General features: G+C 32.8%; 1 protein-coding gene across 1 annotated transcript in view; it reads right to left on the bottom strand.

The window, feature by feature from the left end:
- Adamts6 (ADAM metallopeptidase with thrombospondin type 1 motif 6) overlaps positions 1-18,855 on the bottom strand; it is a 284,670-nt gene that overhangs the window by 42,147 nt on the left and 223,668 nt on the right. Inside the window, exons 19-20 of the mRNA XM_048806580.1 lie at positions 13,448-13,654; positions 12,925-13,063 (exon numbers count right to left, since the gene is read on the bottom strand). Coding sequence (XP_048662537.1) covers positions 12,925-13,063; positions 13,448-13,654 — 346 coding nt within the window. The remainder of the gene's footprint in view (positions 1-12,924; positions 13,064-13,447; positions 13,655-18,855) is intronic.

The raw sequence follows: 18,855 nt of genomic DNA, 5'->3' as shown, positions 1-18,855 counted from the left end.
TTTTTTTTTTTTTTTTTTTTTTTTTTTTTTTTTTTTTTTTTACTTTTCACTCCAACTTCTGCCATGTTTAGTTACTTCTTTATGAGTTCTAAGCATTAAACCTAAGGCAAACTTTCATTACCCTTAGTAAAATGAGATAATCAAATCAGATGATTTCTAATGTTTCTTCAAAGCCAAAATTCTATAAATTTGTTTCTTCTCTTCCTCCACATTTCAATATTTCACCATTGTTTTCTCCACCTCTTTCTCCCTCTATGTCTGCTTTTCCTCTATACTCTATAGAACAACAAATGTAGAAAGCAGGTGTTTGTTATTTTCCATTTGGTTTTATAGACTTATTTCAGAGCCTGAGTTGATACTAGTTCTTTTGACATGTTAAAAGAGATATGTCAAGAGGCAGAATACTAACTAGAAACAGGGACTTTTGAAAGGCACTTTTCCTAATATATTAATCCATAGTACTAAAAAGTAATCTTCATAATCTTTAGAATGACTTCATCTTTTCTGATATTTATTTAAAATCTTAGAGAAATGATGTTGAGAATACAAGTCCCAAGCTTCTTTCATATACTATGACATATTTGTCACTAAATACATTTTAAACTAAAATCTTTATTTTCTTCAATTGAAAAAAGAATATAATTATACTACAAGGTTCTGTCAAAATTGGGGTGATAATACTTACCATTATGGAAAACTATTTTTTTCCAAAATTTTATATATTCTATCTTGTAAAGATGGATAATGTCATGATAGTTAAAAATGGTATTTTGGACAGAATTTTTGTGAAGTAAAACATGACCTGTGTCACACTGATCCTTAATAGAAAATGTACTTAGACTGTGGTTTCAGCATTACCCAAGTTTTTCAGTAAGTGAATATTTACCCAAACTCTGCTGTTCATGTTATAAAAGAACAAAATTGCTAAAGCAATAGAAATGATAAAAAAAAGGAAGAAAATCAGCACTAGGGAAAATGTTTTGGGTTTACAGAGATTACTTCCCTTCAACTATAAATCTTAAGGTTAGAGAAAATCCAAGCCAATATGCAGACTTAAGCTATAAAAAGTATAAAGATCATCAAACTAAACTTTTATATGTAACATTTTTAACAAGAGGTTAGATAGCTTAAGGTGTATTGAAAATACATAGGAGAACTCAAAGAATTTTTTAAAAAGTAGTTTGTATAGGAGAAGTCATATGCTTAACGAAAAAGATGAATACAAAAATTATTATGGACAAATGAATGAACAAATACATTAACTTCCAGATGTATGAATCAGCCACTAGCATGAGTTTGCATAAAGGAGTTGCTCTTCTTCCTCAAGGATCATGTTATACAAGACTTTATAGAAGTCAGGTGAAGTTGGTGGCTACTAAACCAAGGATTTCAAGAGCTTTGATGTACATTTGTGCCTGCTAAGAGGTCTGATACAACTGAACTTGTATGTTAAAGGATATTCTTCCTTCTCAACATTGAAAATGACCTAAAAGAAGAGGATGGTGGGAGAGAGCAAATAGGGTGATGCCATGGTCAGTGCAGTGATAGACACCTTCTAATCTTCTAAATATCTTATTTTTTGAAGAGCAAGGAGAAAATTAGGGACTAATAAACAAAACTGAATGTAAACCTTTATTCTTTCTAAACTCAAGTCACTTTTTTTCAGGGAGTCTGTATTACTAAAAACATCACAATGATCTGTTTCATGTCTGATATTTGCAGGAATAAAAGTTAAAGAACCCCTATAGTTTCAAACAACATTATTATATTGTACAACCTCACACTCAAAATACCTTTCATAGGGAATTTTTCTTAAGAACTAATTATGTTAGCTATGTTTCTTCAAAGAAAAATAAATGGCGATGAGTAAAATGTTTTTAACTATTTAAACTAAAGTTTCCATCGGTAATCTTTATTTAACTCTGAAAGAAATTTTCAGATAATAATGTCTAAGCAAAGATAAGCAGATTTAGTTATAAGATTCAGTCTTTTTATGTCTTTCACATTTAATTTTAATTAAGACTACTTTGAATCTTGAAAAAAACAGTTGGATTTTGTTTTCCTCTGTCTGCTCTAGTCTGGGACTCCTGTGCTTTGACTTTCTGTGAAAGTTACAGCATAAGTATCTTTTAAGCTGCCATACAAGTGTTAGTCATTATTTTTGTTGTTGTGTCTATAAAAATCAAGTGTCAAAACCCTTACTTGGTTGAAGCACATTCTGTTATTCACCAATAACATAAATTGTCTTCTTAGTGATGTTAAATGTGTCAGACAGACATTTTAGAATTAAAAAAACAAATTAAAAGAACATTTGTGAAAATATAAAGCATTTGCCTCTGTCTTATCTGGTACATTGAAAGCTGTTTCCTTTTGTCAGGTATTAGTACTAGCTTAAAGATGATCTTATATTTGGTCTAATAATTATTTTTTTGTTATATTTACTAATACTTTTAAAAACAACTTAGAAATTATTATTTTAGGATACATTTACTATATTTTTAAGTGCACATTAGGCTTATATTGTACCATTCTTGAAAATAAAATTTATCATGAACATACAGTAATAGAAACAATGTAGAAATGTCTAACATTTTAAAGAGATCAGTGCAATCTGCATGTCAATTCATTAAAATAATTTTAAAATTATGTTATTATACATGGAATGGTGTAGATTATTATATGAACTTGTCAGTCACAAAGAAGAATGCTATCACAAGCTCTTTTAAATATGCCTGTATCTTTACCTCTTTCCTGTTTTGTTTAATCACTCAACAATCTTATGCTTAACAGAGGCAAAGGAAGGAAACATATTCAGAAGGAATACTTGCTACAGATATGAAAGAGAAATTTACAAATTATTTGAGACTCTAGTTCCTTTTCTGGACATACAAAGAATCTCCATTTTTAATTTATGAGTATCACTAGGCCCTTAATAGTGAGCTTATATACATCATTTTTCCTTTCATAAAATAAAATTCAGTATCTATTTTTGCAATCTTAATTTTACACTAAATCAGCACTTCTCAAAATTTTTTTGATACATGGCACCTTCAGTATCTCAATGGTCTTTTTATAGCACTTCCTAGGTAGGAAAAAAAATGTCTAAAGAGGTTTTTGTTTGTTTGTGGTTTTTTTTTTGTTGTTGTTGTTTTCTGTACAGGGATTGAAACCAGGGATACTTAAACACTGAGCCGCATCCACAACCCTTTTAATTTTTTAAATTTTGAGACAGGTTCTTGCTTAGGGCCTCACTGAACTTTCCATCTTCCTGCCTTAGCCTCCCAAGTACTGGAATTACAGGTGTGCACCACCATGCTTGGCTTGTCTAAAGAGTTTTTATTATTAAATTGTTAGGTACAAATGACTTTGTTATAATAATTTGTGTTACATATCACCAGTGTCACTGTGTTTCCCTTGAAAAAAGACAATATTCTGTATCATTTGTAAGTCTACAGCAGTGACCCTGGGCACCTTGGTGCCTTTAGGAAAACATGATACTAAATCAGAAAAATCCAAGATACTAGTTGGAAACCACTTAAAAGACATCTTAAAAATCTCAAAGAGTAGAAAGCAGCTCCAATATGTGTATAATTCCAGATGAATCAGGTAAAGATACATAAATTAAGATAAAAAGAATTTGTCCTAGCTAGAAAGAAGAAATATATAGCATGACTTCTATGCTAATATACTATTCATTTTCTCTTTCTTACACACACACACACACACACACACACACACACACACATACACACACACAGAGAGAGAGAGATCAGGCTTAAAATTACATCCAGGGAAAATAATTTAAAAAAAAGGAATATCGAACATATAAGAAAAATTAAACAGACCACATAAGCAGAAAAGAAAAAGTAATGATAGCATTTTAAATAGTCAATGACAACTGATCAGAAACACCCAGTTACCAAATAGTATATGTAAAATATAAACCAGTCTCTTTTTCCCCTCCTCCTCTTCAATATAAGCATAGTTTTAACTTATCTTTTCCCCTCTGTGCTGCAAAACAATGTTTAACAGAGAAATACCTTGATTTAATAAGAAATCTAATCAAATTGAGTTTTTGGCATACTTTTTTTTTCTTTTACATAAAGAGGAAGAAAGGAAATCCTAAAAAAAAAAAAAATTCAATTTGGACAAAGCATCAGGCTTGCCAGTAGGGTCAATGAAAAGACAAAGACTATATATTTAGAGTATAAATTAAAAACTGTAACAAATATAAAATGTATGTATTCATGACTGTTCTTTTCAGTACAAATTAAATATTCTTAAAGTTTTTTTTTGTTGTTATAAAACAGATGCAAATTTCAATACAATGCTACAGCCTTAAGTCTTTAGTGATTGGCTTTGAAAAGTTTTACTTTAAAAACATAAGGGTTGTGTGAAATCAGCAAACAGCTTAGGGATTTTGTGAAGGTAGAAATGGCATAGTTTGAACAGTGGGAAATTAGAATATATCCAGAAAGACCAGGGTAAAAGTTATGAATATGAATATTGCTGCATTCTACAAGATTCATTCCCTAAAGCAGCAGCAATTTCCTAAGTAGAAGGCCTTCTCTGTTTATAAGACACACAAAAAAAGTGTTCATTAGTTTTCACAAATAACATGTTAAAACAAGGACCATATCTCTTATATTCTGACTTGTGAGTCTAAATAAAAGTTGGCTGAGGGTATAGCCATTTACAGGTTGAATATTGCTTATCTGAAATGCTTGGAAGCAGAGGTGTTTCAGATTTCAGAGTTTTTCAGATTTCAGAATATTTGTATAGACTTGACCAGTCAATCATTTCTAATCCAAAAATTCAAAATCTAAAACTTTTTGTATATTCTTGTATTTTCATATTAGGAATGCTTAACCTGAATCCATTTTAGATCCCTAAGTATCAAAGAAATTTTGAATTAAAATAAAGATCTTTGAAAAAATTGTTCAGCACAATTTTAGTCAATTTAAAAAACATTAATTAGATGCATATAAGTGATCCATCAGGTAAAGAAGAAAGCATGCAAATAAACTGAACTACAAAAATACTTTGTACAGGCATGTCCAAGGCCAGTGGACATAATAAATACAACCATGAAGTTAATTGGCATTCTACCATGTTCATTCTCTTCTTTAATTCCAATCTTTATTTTCCTACTTCAGATATTCATTACTAAATCTCATTAACCTCTACATTCAACTAATAGCCAATTAATAAGAGATGGGTATTAGTAATGCTATGAGAGGTATTTGCATCTGAATGTTAATTTTTTGAGACAAAACTTCCAATTCATCTTAAAGGCAATACTTTTCAACTTTGGCTGCACATTAGAATTACATAGGGATCTTTTTAAAATCTGAGGTTCTGGCTACACCCTAACCAATTAAATAAAGCTTTGAGAGGCAGAGCCCAAGTATCGAATCTTTAAAAAAAAAACATTTAAAGTAGTCATGGTGTTTCCAATGTGCATCAAAGTTAAAAACCATTGCACCAGGGTAAGTATTTGAAAATGCAAACTTTCACGCTAGTGAAGAAGATATTTTTGAGTGATAATACAGCACATTTCTCTAGAGAAACTGCTACCTGGTGAAAAAGTTCTATTCAAGGTAATAGACCATTGTTTTTATTAGATAAATGCTACATTAAAAATATCACTGTAGAGACTCAATTTTTAGGTCTTGATTCCAGCGAGTTTCTTCATTTGAATTCTACCTATAAAATAGGAATAGTAGTAGCAATACCCATCTTGTGTGGCCCCTGAGGATGAACAAATGAATCACTGCAGCAGAAAATTTTTATAAACTATAAACTATAAACATTTTTATTTATTATTACATAGCTGAGCAGAAGAACCACCTGTAATTAAAAAGACTAATGGCAATGTTCACTACAACTGTGACACAGGTAATTACCTAAAAGACTAGTCACTTTGATTTATGAGGCGTTTACTTTAGGACTTCTCAGAGCCTAGTCAGAGTTTCAGGAAGTATGGTTCCTGAACCCACAGCACCAGCATTACCTAGAAACTTATTAGAAATTTAAGTTCTTGGACCCTACACCAGGCCTACTGAGTCAGAAACTAGAGGGAGAACCTACAAATTCGTGTTTCATAAACCCTCCAAGTGATTCTAAAGCATCCTAAATTTTGAGAATCACACATCTAGCAAACACTAGTGAAAAGACAGAATGTATGACTAAAATAAAAGAATGCATATATAATATTTGATATTTCAATCTTTAAAAGTCACAGTGCAAAAGTACACTGGCATAAATTACTACTCAAAAAAAAAAAAAAAAAAAAAAAAAAAAAAACCAACCCAGCAACCTAAAGTTTTGTACTTTAAAACAAACAACTTTCATTGTTGAGCCAAGCTTTATCAAATAACACATTATTAAGACAATAATCAGCTAGGCACAGTGTAATCCAAGCAGCTTGGGAGGCTGAGACAGGAGAATCCCGAGTTCAAAGCCAGCCTCAGCAACTGTGAGGTGCTAAGCAACTCAGTGAGACCCTCTTTCTAAATAAAATACAAAATAGGACTGGGATGTGGTTCAGAGGTCGAGTGTCCCTGGGTTCAATCCCCACTACCAAAAAAAAAAAAAATTACTTGAATTGGGTGTCAACATACTTTATATACAGAGATATGAAAAATTGTGGTATATATGTGTATTAAGAATTGTAATGCAAAAAAAAAACACAAAGTACATGTATAAAAGCATAATTGGTATGAGCATACTTTATATACAGAGATATGAAAAATTGTGGTATATATGTGTAATAAGAATTGTAATGCATTCCACTGCTATCATGCATTAAAAAAATAAAATCAATAAAAGATAAAAAAAAAATCACATTTATCCTGAAGACAATACACCCCAAGGCATCTATCTCAATGTTCCCAGTTAGGCTAAGGAAGTGTTTCTTCAATGACTCAGAGAAAAGACCATTACTTTTACTGAATCACTACCAATCTTTCCTGCATGTTAGATGTCATTAGGTCTGCTAAGCAACAGAAAAACAGCCTTGAAACTTACCTTAAAAGATCTCTTAAGCAAATATTATTGTTATTCCCAAATTCGATCAAAGTCAAGGTTCTTGACATTGGTAAAACATATGTAGGCCAATAAGAGGTAAGCACATTGAAGAATCTTGGGAGGATACAATTGAAAGTTCTTTGGCATTTCTTGCTCTCTATTTTAACAGTTTAAAAAATTCTCATAGCCTCAAGCTATCTAGCACCTACCTGGGGAAATGAAAGTGGAGTACCACAATTAAGAACTGACTTTTGTATTCATCCTTGGTTTATACCACATTAAGAACTGACTTTTGTATTCATCCTTGGTTTATAAGTGAAAATAGGTAGAAATGACTTTTCTTTTGAAATGACATCTTCTAACTGTAGATAAAGTATATCATTCACCATTACTAAGTTTAAGACTTGGGCTCTCTGATCAGCATTCCTGAGCCTTATGGAACTTTACATACCTCAAACATTAGCTTATTATATTTAAAGAATCTGGGATTAAAAGTAGGGGTGTGTATAAGAAGAGTAACTTCAATAATTAAAACCAGCACTCTATATCCTAGGATATTCTATACCCTGCCCTACTCCCAGAGCTTCTACCTATTCAAAGTTTAGGAAGCAAAAGTGGAGAACTTGGTTTTACTTACTCATCCTAAAATTTTATTGTCTCTCCTTGGCAGTTGCTTTGTCCTATCCCATAATAAAATTGGCTATTCTAACCTCTCATTTCATATCCTAGAAAGAACAAAAACACATAAACATTAATCCTTTTCTCCCATTAAATTAAATATTTGTTGAGTCCTCGTATGTTCCAGATATTGTTCTAGGTACAAAATTAGTTTACAAAGATATTCTATGTTCAGAGTGCTAGGTTTCAGTTTTTCTGAAAACTAAGAACAGTGGTACATAAATATAAGTGAATATCAGAATCATCTGGCTAGATGACATAATTCTATATTTAGAAGACCCCCCAAATAAAACTGTACTAGGAAACTTCTAGAACTCAAAATGAATTTACCAGGGTAGCAGGGTATAAAATTAAAACCCATAAATCAATAGCATTTCTATACATCAGTGATGAATCAACCTAACAAAATAGGTGAAAGACCTATATAATAAAAACTACAGAACACTAAAGAAAGGAATTAAAGAAGGCCTTAGAAGATGGAAAGATCTCTGATGTTCTTGGATAGGCAGAATTAATATTGTCAAAATGGCCATACTACCAAAAGCACTACTCAGACTTATTGAAATTCCTATTAAGTTCCCAATGGTGTTCTTCATAGAAATAGAAAAGGCAGTCATGAAATTCATTTGGAAAAATATGAGGAATAGCCAAAGGAATAAGAGGATAGCCAAAGAGAGGAATAGCCAAAGAATAGCCAAAGCAATCCTTAGTGAGAAAAATGAAGCAGGAGGCATCATAATACCAGACCTTAAGTTGTACTACAGAACCATAGTAACAAAAATAGCATGGTACTGACACCAAAACAGACATGAAGATCAATGGTACAGAATAGAAGACACAGAGACAAACCCACATAAATACACTTATCTCATACTGGACAAAGGCACCATAATTATACATTGGAGAAAAGATAGACTCTTTAACAAATGGTGCTGGGAAAACTAGAAATCCATATGTAGCAGAATGAATTGAAAAAAAGTAGGCTCAGCTCTCTATCATGTTGGCTTAAGAACCAAATTTCTCAAAAAGACTCCTAAAACACAAGAAGTAAAATCAAGAATCAACAAATGGGATGGTATTAAACTAAAAAGCTTCTTCACAGCAAAGGAAACAAAAACATGAAGAGAGAGCCTACAGAATGGGAGAATATCTTTGCCACCTGCACCTCAAATAGAACATTAATCTCCAGAACACATAAAGAACTCAAAAACTGGGGCTGGGGTTGTGGCTCAGAGGTAGAGCGCTTGCCTGGCAAGTGTGAGGCACTGGGTTTGATCCTCAGCACCACATAAATATAAAATAAAGATATTGTGTTCACCTATAACTAAAAAATAAATATTAAAAAAAGAACTCAAAAAGTGGCTACCAAAATAATAATAATAACAACAACAACAACAACCACCACCACCACCCAATCAATAAATGGGCAAATGAACTGAACAGGCACTTCACAGAAGAAGAAATATGACTGGTCAATAAATATACGAAAAATGTTCAACATCTCAAGCAATTAGAAATGCAAATTAAACTACAATGAGATTTCATCTCACTTCAGTAAGAATGGCAATTATCAAGAATACAGGTAACAATAAATGTTGGGCAAGGATATGGGGATAAAAGGTACACTCATACATTGCTGGTGGGACTGCAAATTGGTGGAACCACTCTGGAAAGTAGTATGGAGATTCCTCAGAAAACTTTGAATGGAACCACCATTTGACCCAGTTATCCCACTTGTTGGTATATACCCAAATAACTCATAATCAGCATACTATAATGACTCAGCCACATCAGTGTGCATGGAACCAACCTAGGTGCCCTTCAACAGATAACTGGATAAAGAAAATGAGGTACATGTACAATGGAATATTTCTTGGCCATAAAGAAGAATGAAATTATGGCATTTGCTAGTAAATGGATGGAACTAGAGACTATCATGCTAAGTGAAATAAGCGAATTCCAAAAAACCAAAGGCTGAATGTTCTTTCTGATATGCAGATGCTAACATACTATAAGCCAGAGGAAGAAAGGGAAGAATAGAAGTTCACTGGATTAGACAAAGGGGAATGAAGGGAAGTGACGGGGGATGGGAATAGGAAAAACAGTAGAATGAATGCGACATTACTTTCCTATGTTCACATATAAATACATGACCAGTGAAACTGAAGCAGACCAGGTACTCCCACCCCAAATCCATTCCCCACCATAATTAAGCTTCTCTTCGTGGCAGAAAGATTTTTACAAAGAGTGTCAACAGGATTTCATAGAAGTTCTGCAGAGAGCTCAATGTGGTTTGAAGCTTCATCTTTCTTTTAAATGCTAGTTTTGCAGACAAATGTGTAAAACCTCTGTCTAGCCTAAGAATATGGGACAAAGAGTAAGGTTCCCACCCACTATCATGTAAACATGCCACTGAGTATAAATCTAAAAGAATTTCTAGACTTTGGGTCCAGAGAGTTTTTAGGCCTCAGCTCCTCTGGACTGCTGCAGATTAATAAACCTGCTTCCTAATGGGTGTCCAGCATCTTATGTCCTACATCAAATCTATATCATTTATATCCACATGAATGGGAAGTTATATTCTATGTATGTATAATATGTCAAAATACACTCTACTGTCATGTGAATCTAAAAAGAACAACAACAAAAAAAAAGAATTATCTGGCCAGCTTGTTAAAACATAGCTGGGCCCCATTCCAAGAGTTTCTATTCAGTAGGACTGAAATGGGTTCTCCGAATTAGCATTTCTAACAACTTCTCAATTGATGTTGATGCTGCTGGTCCAGTGACCATACTTTGAGAACCACTTACCAAGACAAATGATAGCTCTTCACACCACGCCTACCAATTTTCAAACACTGTACCTCTCAAAGAAGGGACCAGCTCATGAATGCCCATAATCACTTATAACCAAGCAAAATCTGGATTCCCAGGACTACCTAAAATATCTAAGATCAGTAGCTCCAAAATCAAAGAAAAAAAAGTATAATAAGGAAGGGAGAACTCTCCTTCTAGGGGCTTTTCTTCCTTTCGGCTTCTTTGTTTTATCACAAGAAATCATCTCTATTTCTCAATACAAGTGTTATGGAAAAGAATAACACTCATTTAGATTTTTCATTCATTTTTACTTCAATAAAATTATAGTTTTTATTCCAAATTAGGTTCTCATGACCTTTTCCTCCCCTTTTTTGTTGGACTATCTCGTCTCTGAACAAATAGAATCACAGGGTTGAAGGAACATTGAGAATTCACTTAATCCCTCCTTGGCCTCAGACAAGTCTGTGTCTAAACCATCCCCAAATATAGCAATTTCAGCAAAAGAAGAACAGGCACAGAGAATTCCCCATTCAACATTCTGTCACATACTTGAAGATACTAACATGCTTTCCTTCAGCCTTCTCTTCTCTTAGTTGAAAAACTTTAATTTTAAACCTTCCTTATTCAATTTCCTGAACTTTAAATTATTTGGACTCTAATTAGTTTGTCTCACTTTGCCTCAGGGCCATATGTATGCATATTGTACAAGTAGTTTTTGTTGGTAGGTGGAAAGGGGAAGGTTAATGTACAGATTGATTAAAAGGAATTTAATTGGAACAAAGAAATAATAAATGCCACTAAAATATAATGATATAATGCAGTGGCGGCACTCACTTGAACAAATAGTGAATTCATTGAGGATCATCAGCAGTGACATTAGTTGCAAATATCTTTTTATTTCATTAAGAGAAATGGTAATGCATTATAGTTTTTAAAACTCTACATTATAAACTTCCAGCCATTTCACACAAAAAAGTGGATTGGGAATTAGAAAACTTTTAAAATATGCTACAAATTATTCATAAGCTTGTTTCATGATATTTAACCCAGGAGAGAACATTATTATTATCCAGTTGGTTTTTAAATTTTTTTTCATGTGGTATAGTTGTATTTTTCTATTGAAATTAGAGTTGTAGTTGATGGATGATTTAATTCTTCTGTGTCTAAAAACACTGCTGAGGGTAGAGTTCAGTAGTAGAGTGCTTGCCTAGTCATGATCAAAGGCCCTGGGTTTGAATCCCAGCACTAAAAAAAAAAAAAAAAATGTAAAAATACTGAATTTGGTATATGATAACTATTTCTCTGAAAATAATTTCTCCAAATCAAGCCTTGAAAATCAGAGGTGTTTAGAGATTCAGCAAATAAAAGACAAGACAGGATAAAGTCCATGTGAGAACATGTACTTCTGCACAGATAGGGGATATATTGAATGATTTATATATTTATATCTATTTATTCTAAAATCATGATTCAAAATGTAATTTTTGCTTTTGGAGTGGTGAGGTGCTCTAGCCCGGCCTGCCCTAAGGGATAGGTTCTGTTTCCTTGCCTATTGGGATCAAGGTGTATGGTGGAGGCGATGCATTTAGTCTCCAGAGAGAAGGAAGATGCTGCTTGCACAGCACTTCTACTCACCAGTCCATGCAGCAGCAAGGGTGTTGGCTTTGAAGGAAGCCAACTGTCCTGCTCTCCCAGCCAGAGGTAAAGAATTGCATTGGTGGCCACTAGAGGGAGGAGGATTAGGAATAGAGTAAATTGTGGGGAAAAGGCACCCATGAAAAACGCACATGGGACAACCAACACATCACCAACCACTGCCTGGCAGCTACCTCTACCTGTCTAAGGGACTACCGTGAGGTCAGTATCCACCATTAACCCAGAGACCCAGACACCAGGATGACTGTAGCATCCCAGCACACAGTCCCTTAACTTGATGGCTGGAGAAGGGAGTTTTGAATAGGAAGGTGGGAAACACACAAGCATACAAACACAAGCACACAAACACACAGACATACATTCTCAGCCCCCATTACAAGAAGTTGCGTCTGTGACGTCTGATTCTTACTCATTTTATTATTTAAAACTCTTGATGTTCTTTACCAAGAATGTGTTCGTGAAAAGCAAACAGCCCACCTTCAAGATAGTCTTGGGAGAAGCACCAGCAGAGACACTCACTGTGCCAAGATGTATTTTACCAACAAATCTGTATAAATTGCATGAGGTTGAAAACAAATGGAATATAATATAATTAAAACAAAGTTACTCTTGCTAAATTACAGCTTGAAGTAAACCTGCAAAAAATGTTTCCAATTAGCTTCTTCAGCAAACAAAAAGCATAGCTCAAAGTATGTTTTGCTTTGCATTCTGACGACTGGGTTGACTGCCTAGTGGGTGTCTTACCTCCAGCACAAGTAGCTGAGCATTCTGACCAAGGCTGATGATTCCACGTGAAGCCAACTTCATTATCTCCACTGCCAGTGCGAGTGATGGGAACGTTGAACTTATACCTAATTCCCAAATTTTGTTCCTGGAGCAGAACCTGCCATTGAAAACAACTGGTGAAGATAATTAAAATACAATGAGCTTTCATTCAGATATTTATTATTTCTTCTTCTGAAGAAAATGTCATAAAGTAAGTCTTATGAGAAATTTAAGGCAACTCTTCAAATACATGCATTTATATAAAAATTTTTCCATTTTCATGGTTAGTTTGGAGCCATTTCTTTCTTCTGACTTGCTAGGTTATAAATATATAATTCAAGAAAGCATTGAAAAGACAAAACAGTTATATGAAAGAGCACTATGGCTTTAATTCTGCACAGATTCTATGTCCTTGGGCAAATCATTTATGTTATTTATCTTAATTTTACCACCTACCTCATAAAGGGGAATTATGAACAGTAGATATAAAAATGACATTTACCATTATAATAAGATTTTCAGAGGTGGGACCCAGAGCTTCTAAGGATTCAGGTTCATCAGTTGGTCTCTTATAGTGAAAAGCTGTCCCAGCAACATCAAACTTCCTGGGCCAGTCAATAGTCCAGGCACCATTAATATAGTAATCATCCCCTTCAGATTTTAGAGCTGGAAGAAAAATTAAAATCCATCTAAAAATGTGGAACTTCATCTACCCAAATAGCACAGATTAATTAATGCATTGAAGTACATACAGTGAATACCCATTTTCATCCAGAGAGATGATGCCTGACAAGTTCAAACAGTAATTTGTCTGTTCAGACACTAGTATGGCAATATGTAAATCAATGGATGTGTAACTGATGTGATTCTGCAATCTGTATATGGGGTAAAAATGGGAGCTCATAACCCACTTGAATCAAAGTGTGAAATATGATATATCAAGAACTATGTAATGTTTTGAACAGCCAACAATAAAAAATTTAAAAAAAAAAGTAATTTGTCATGTGAATGTGGAGAAGATACTACTTAAGTATTTACAATATCACTGATAGAAAAGAATAAAAGGTTTATTTGGAGAAATAACATGGAACTAGCAAAGAAAATTACAACAAAAATTAACTAGAAATGGGGGTAGAGGCAGGGAACAGATTTTCCTTTCCAAACATTAAAACAGCAATTATATGATTATGAGGTAGGAACAACCTGTGATATTGGCACACAGACTGATAGGACGAGGGCACCAGAGCTAAGAAATAGATCCAAGTACACGAAAATTTAGTATATGGTAAAGAATATACTTTAAATTGGTAAAGGAAAGATAACAAGAAATGGGGCTAAGACAAAGGACTAGGTTTTTGGGGAAAAAATTGAATCTATATCTCATTCTTTATAAATAAATAAATGTCACAATTCTACTCCTAGGTAGATATCTGAAAGAATTAAAAACAGGTACTCAAATATTTGTATATATATTCATAGTAATACTATTCCCAATGGGAAAAGATGGAAACAACCCCAAATCCATCAATGAATGAAAAGATAAACAAATTATGGTGTATACAATACAACAGAGTAATACTCAGCCATGAAAAAGAATGAAGTATTGATTGATACACGCTATAATGGGATGAACCTCAAAAATATTATGCTAAGTGGAAGAAGCCAGACAGAAAATAGTTACATATTGTATGTTTCCATTTACATAAAATATTCAGAATAGGTAAAAATCCAGAGACAGAAAGCACATTGGTGGTTTCCAGGCATATAGGATAGGCATATAGGATAGCGAGAATGTACATAACTGCTTAACAAACACACAGGGTTTTCTTTGGGGTGATAAAAATGTTTTGTGGTATTCTAAAGGCCATGGAATTATTCACTTTCGATGATTAATTTTATGTAATATGAATTCTACCTCAATAAAAAGAAAGCAAAAAAGAGAAATAATAAATGTCAAATGAATAAATATTTAAATGTAAATGTAGTTAAATCATAAAATGCAAGAAGAAAATATGGGAGACCTTTTATTCCTTATAACATTAGGGTATAAGAAAATTTTCTAAGCATGAAAAGAAACTCAGAAACTATAAAGGAAGGAGGCTGGGTGTGTAACTCAGAGGTAGAACACTTGCCTAGTATGCATTAGGCCCTGGGTTTCATCCCTACACACAAGGGTGCACACAGATGCACATATGATTTTTTGAAACTTCTACAGGATATGTGTGTGTGTGTGTGTACATGTTTATTTATTTTAAAAGTTTAAAAATATATAGGGCCAAAAAAGTGTTTTTAGCATTACTATATAAAATGGCTATAAATAAGTCAGTGATAAAAATGTCAATTAAGTTATTTGTTAGTATGCTAACTTAGATGAATAAGCATAACAAAAGAACTAAAAGGTTATGGTTCAGAGAGTCTCTCTGACTCTCTCAACCTCTACCTCCTTTCCTTAATATCATAGGCCATTTTCATCAGCCTTACTCCCCTTATGCCTGACAAATATATTTGCACTTTCTTAATTTCAGATATGTAGTGAAAATTATTTACAAACAAACAAACAAACAAATAAATAAATAAATACAGCTAATTAATCTTTTGAGATAGGAATATGTCAACCAAATTTAAGGATTATTTGGCCTTGAATTTTTTTTTTTTGCATTTTATAATTTTTATTTTCAGCTCTCTCACTCTCAGTTATTTTTCTTCTCATATAAAACACCAAAATTATTTAGGTTTTATAAGGATATCTGAGCCTGAGTTATGTAAAATAGTAAAAATAAAAATGAAAACAAAACAACCTCAGAAATTTAGAATTCTCCTTCAATTTGAACTCTCACTTCCCATTTTCTCAACTACAAAATGAAAATATCCTAATTAGTTGTATCATAATGTAGCTTAGGAAAAAAGCAAGCATTTAAGAAACACTAAATAAGAATAGACTAAAGGAGGAGCATATGGCATTATGAGCAGGAATTATTAAAGGGAAAAAGAGATTTGCATTTTTATTTTAAGTCTTAGTCTACAGAAAATAGCCTAAACTTATGGTGTAAAAATAAAGGAGTCTTCTTAAATAACAGAAAAGTCTGATATTACTGGTATCCTGTTTCAAGATGTGCTCTGGATATATTCTTAATTTTAAAAAGCTTTATGGGAAAGGTAATGATATTCTAAATGGAATAATAATTCATTTAGGTCTCACTAGGGGTTTCTGAGAGAGATTAAACCTGAGTGCAAGGATTAAACATCAAACAAATAGCACTTTCACTATTCTCACATTATAGCTGTATATGGACTTGCTGCCCCATATACAGCTATAAAACTCATAAAATAAATGCATCTGCTATTCTTAGACACTGGAAAGGTTGTGCACAGGCTGTGATCTCCCCAGCTTCTGCCTGGAGCCATTCTGTCAGTGTAGAATTGGAGAATCCAAGCAGGGCATGGTGGTCTCACCAAGACAGAAAAGAAATTGGGAAGGTCAAGAAGACAGGAATTTGTAGGACCAGAGAAACAGAATAGAGGGAGGGAATATGTCGCTAGTCTGTATGTGTGTATGATAAAATTTCAGGATGCCAGGAAACAAACAAAAAATCAGGCAAACTACTAGGGAACTATAAGCAGAAACACTGCACTTCAACCACCAGGGCATTCAGCAGAGACCTAAGAAGAATCATGCCTTTTACATAGTAGAACTAACAAAATTATAGGTTAAGGGCTGTTTTGGATTCACCTAAACAAAGCTCAAAACTGACCTAAAAGTTACTTAACACGCTTTAAAGATATAAAACAAAATCTCAACGCAGAAATACCATGAACAACATCAGATGAAAAATGACTAGCAATGCAAAAAGCAGGAAAACGTGAATGAAGCCAGGAAAAATTCTGAGCAAAAGAAACAGACGTGGAAATGGGAAAACTTATGAAATTAGGAGGAAATAATTATCAAGCAGTTATTATAAGTATATTCAATAATTTATAATAAAAATATAAATACAATAAGAAACTAGAAGATATTATAAACACACACACACACACATACACACATCAAATATAAACTCAGATCTATACAAAAGAAGAATGCCAGATGATGGTAAATATATGGATTGCTCTAAAATAATTTTTCTTAATTTTTAACTTTTTTAAAAAGATAACTGACTTTTTTTTTCTTGTGGTTCCAGGCCTCTAAGCTAAACCCCCTGTCTAATAATTGACTCTTTTAAACGAAAACAATAACAATGTATGATAGAATTTGTAACACAAGGAAAAGTGAAAAATAGCACAACAGATGAAAGGGAACAATGGAAGAAAATGTTTTAAGAGTCTTAGATTACAAACAAGATGGTGTAATATTATTTGAAGGTGTACTATGATAAAGATGCATTTTGTAAATCCTAGAGTAACCACTAATCAAATAGAACAAAGAAGTAAAGCTAATAAGCCTCAAACCATTGGTAGAGATCAAATGGAATACTAAAAAACACTTGATTAAGCTGAAAAAATATATGAAAGGAGAATAAAATAGAAAAACACCCAGAACAAATGGAAAAATAGCAAGGTTGTAGGCTTATATTCAATAATATTGATAATTACATTAAATATAAGTGACCTAAACAAGGAGTTGACAAACTATGGCTCATCATCTGTTTTTGTATATAAAGTTTTACTGGAATGCAGTCACACCATTCATTTACATATCATCTATGTCTGCTTTCACATTGGTAGAACTGAAAGTTGTGCCAGAGACTGTATGTCCTGCAAAGCTGAATATATTTGCTATCTGGTTCTTTTTTAAAAAAAAATATTTATTTTTTGACTGTAGTTGGACACAATACTTTCATTTTATTTATTTAATTTTATGTGGTGCTGAGGATCGAACCCAGGGCCTCGCACATGCTAGGCGAGCGCTCTACCATTGAGCCACAACCGCAGCCTGCTATCTGGTTCTTTACCAAAAAAATTTGACAATCCCTTCTCCTATCTAGGGATTGCTATTAAAAAATGCTATTAGATACAGTAAGAAATAAATATCAAACTACATGCAGTCTATAAGAAACGTTTTAAATACAGAGGTGCCTAGATGTAAAAAGTGATAGAAAGAGATTTACTATGCAAACATTGATCAGAAGAGAGCTGAAGTGGCTACATTAGTATTAGAGAGAATGGGCTTTGGGACACTTAATATAAACAGGAATAAAGAGAAAAATTTAATAATGATGATAGAATGTTCAGCATATCAAGAAGATTTAACAGTCTTAAGTGTGTATGCACATACAGCAAAGTTTCAAAATAAATGAGGGAAAATCTTACAAACTAACAGGAAAAATAAACAAATCCACAATTCTTCAATAGGATTTTTTCAGTAACTGCTTAAAATATGAAGGCTGAAAATACATAAGAGTATAGAATACTCCACAAAACTGTTCAATCGATGTAAACTATCTGACTAATTTTATGGAAAACTCAGTAACACCAGAATATATAACCTTCTAAAGTGTGCTGGGACATAAAACAAAATTCAACAAGAACAAAAACACTAAAATCATACAAAGCATATTTTCTGCCTACAATAGAATTAAACTAGAGATCAATAAAAGAAAAGAATCAAGGAAACCCTTTGATATTAGAAATTAAATCATATTTTCTAAAATATGGTTCATAAAATAAATAAGAAAATATTTTAAATTGAGTGATAATGAAAATACAACATCAAAATATATGTGAAGTAGTGGTGTTTAGAGGGAAATTTAAAGTGAAAATGCTGACTTTACAGTAGAAAAAATTCAAAATCAATAATAAAAGTTTCATCTTGAGAAACTAAAAAAATGAACTGAAAAAATAGAAATGATGAAATAAAGAGTGGAAATTAAAGTAATGGAAAATGGACAAATAACAGAGAAAAGCATTTAAACC

Source organism: Marmota marmota, unplaced genomic scaffold (assembly GCF_001458135.2).
Source record: "Marmota marmota marmota unplaced genomic scaffold, marMar, whole genome shotgun sequence".
In the NCBI taxonomy this organism is placed as follows: domain Eukaryota; kingdom Metazoa; phylum Chordata; class Mammalia; order Rodentia; family Sciuridae; genus Marmota; species Marmota marmota.
Note: the sequence above shows the minus strand (reverse complement) of the source record. Positions and strands in the feature narration are given on the sequence as shown.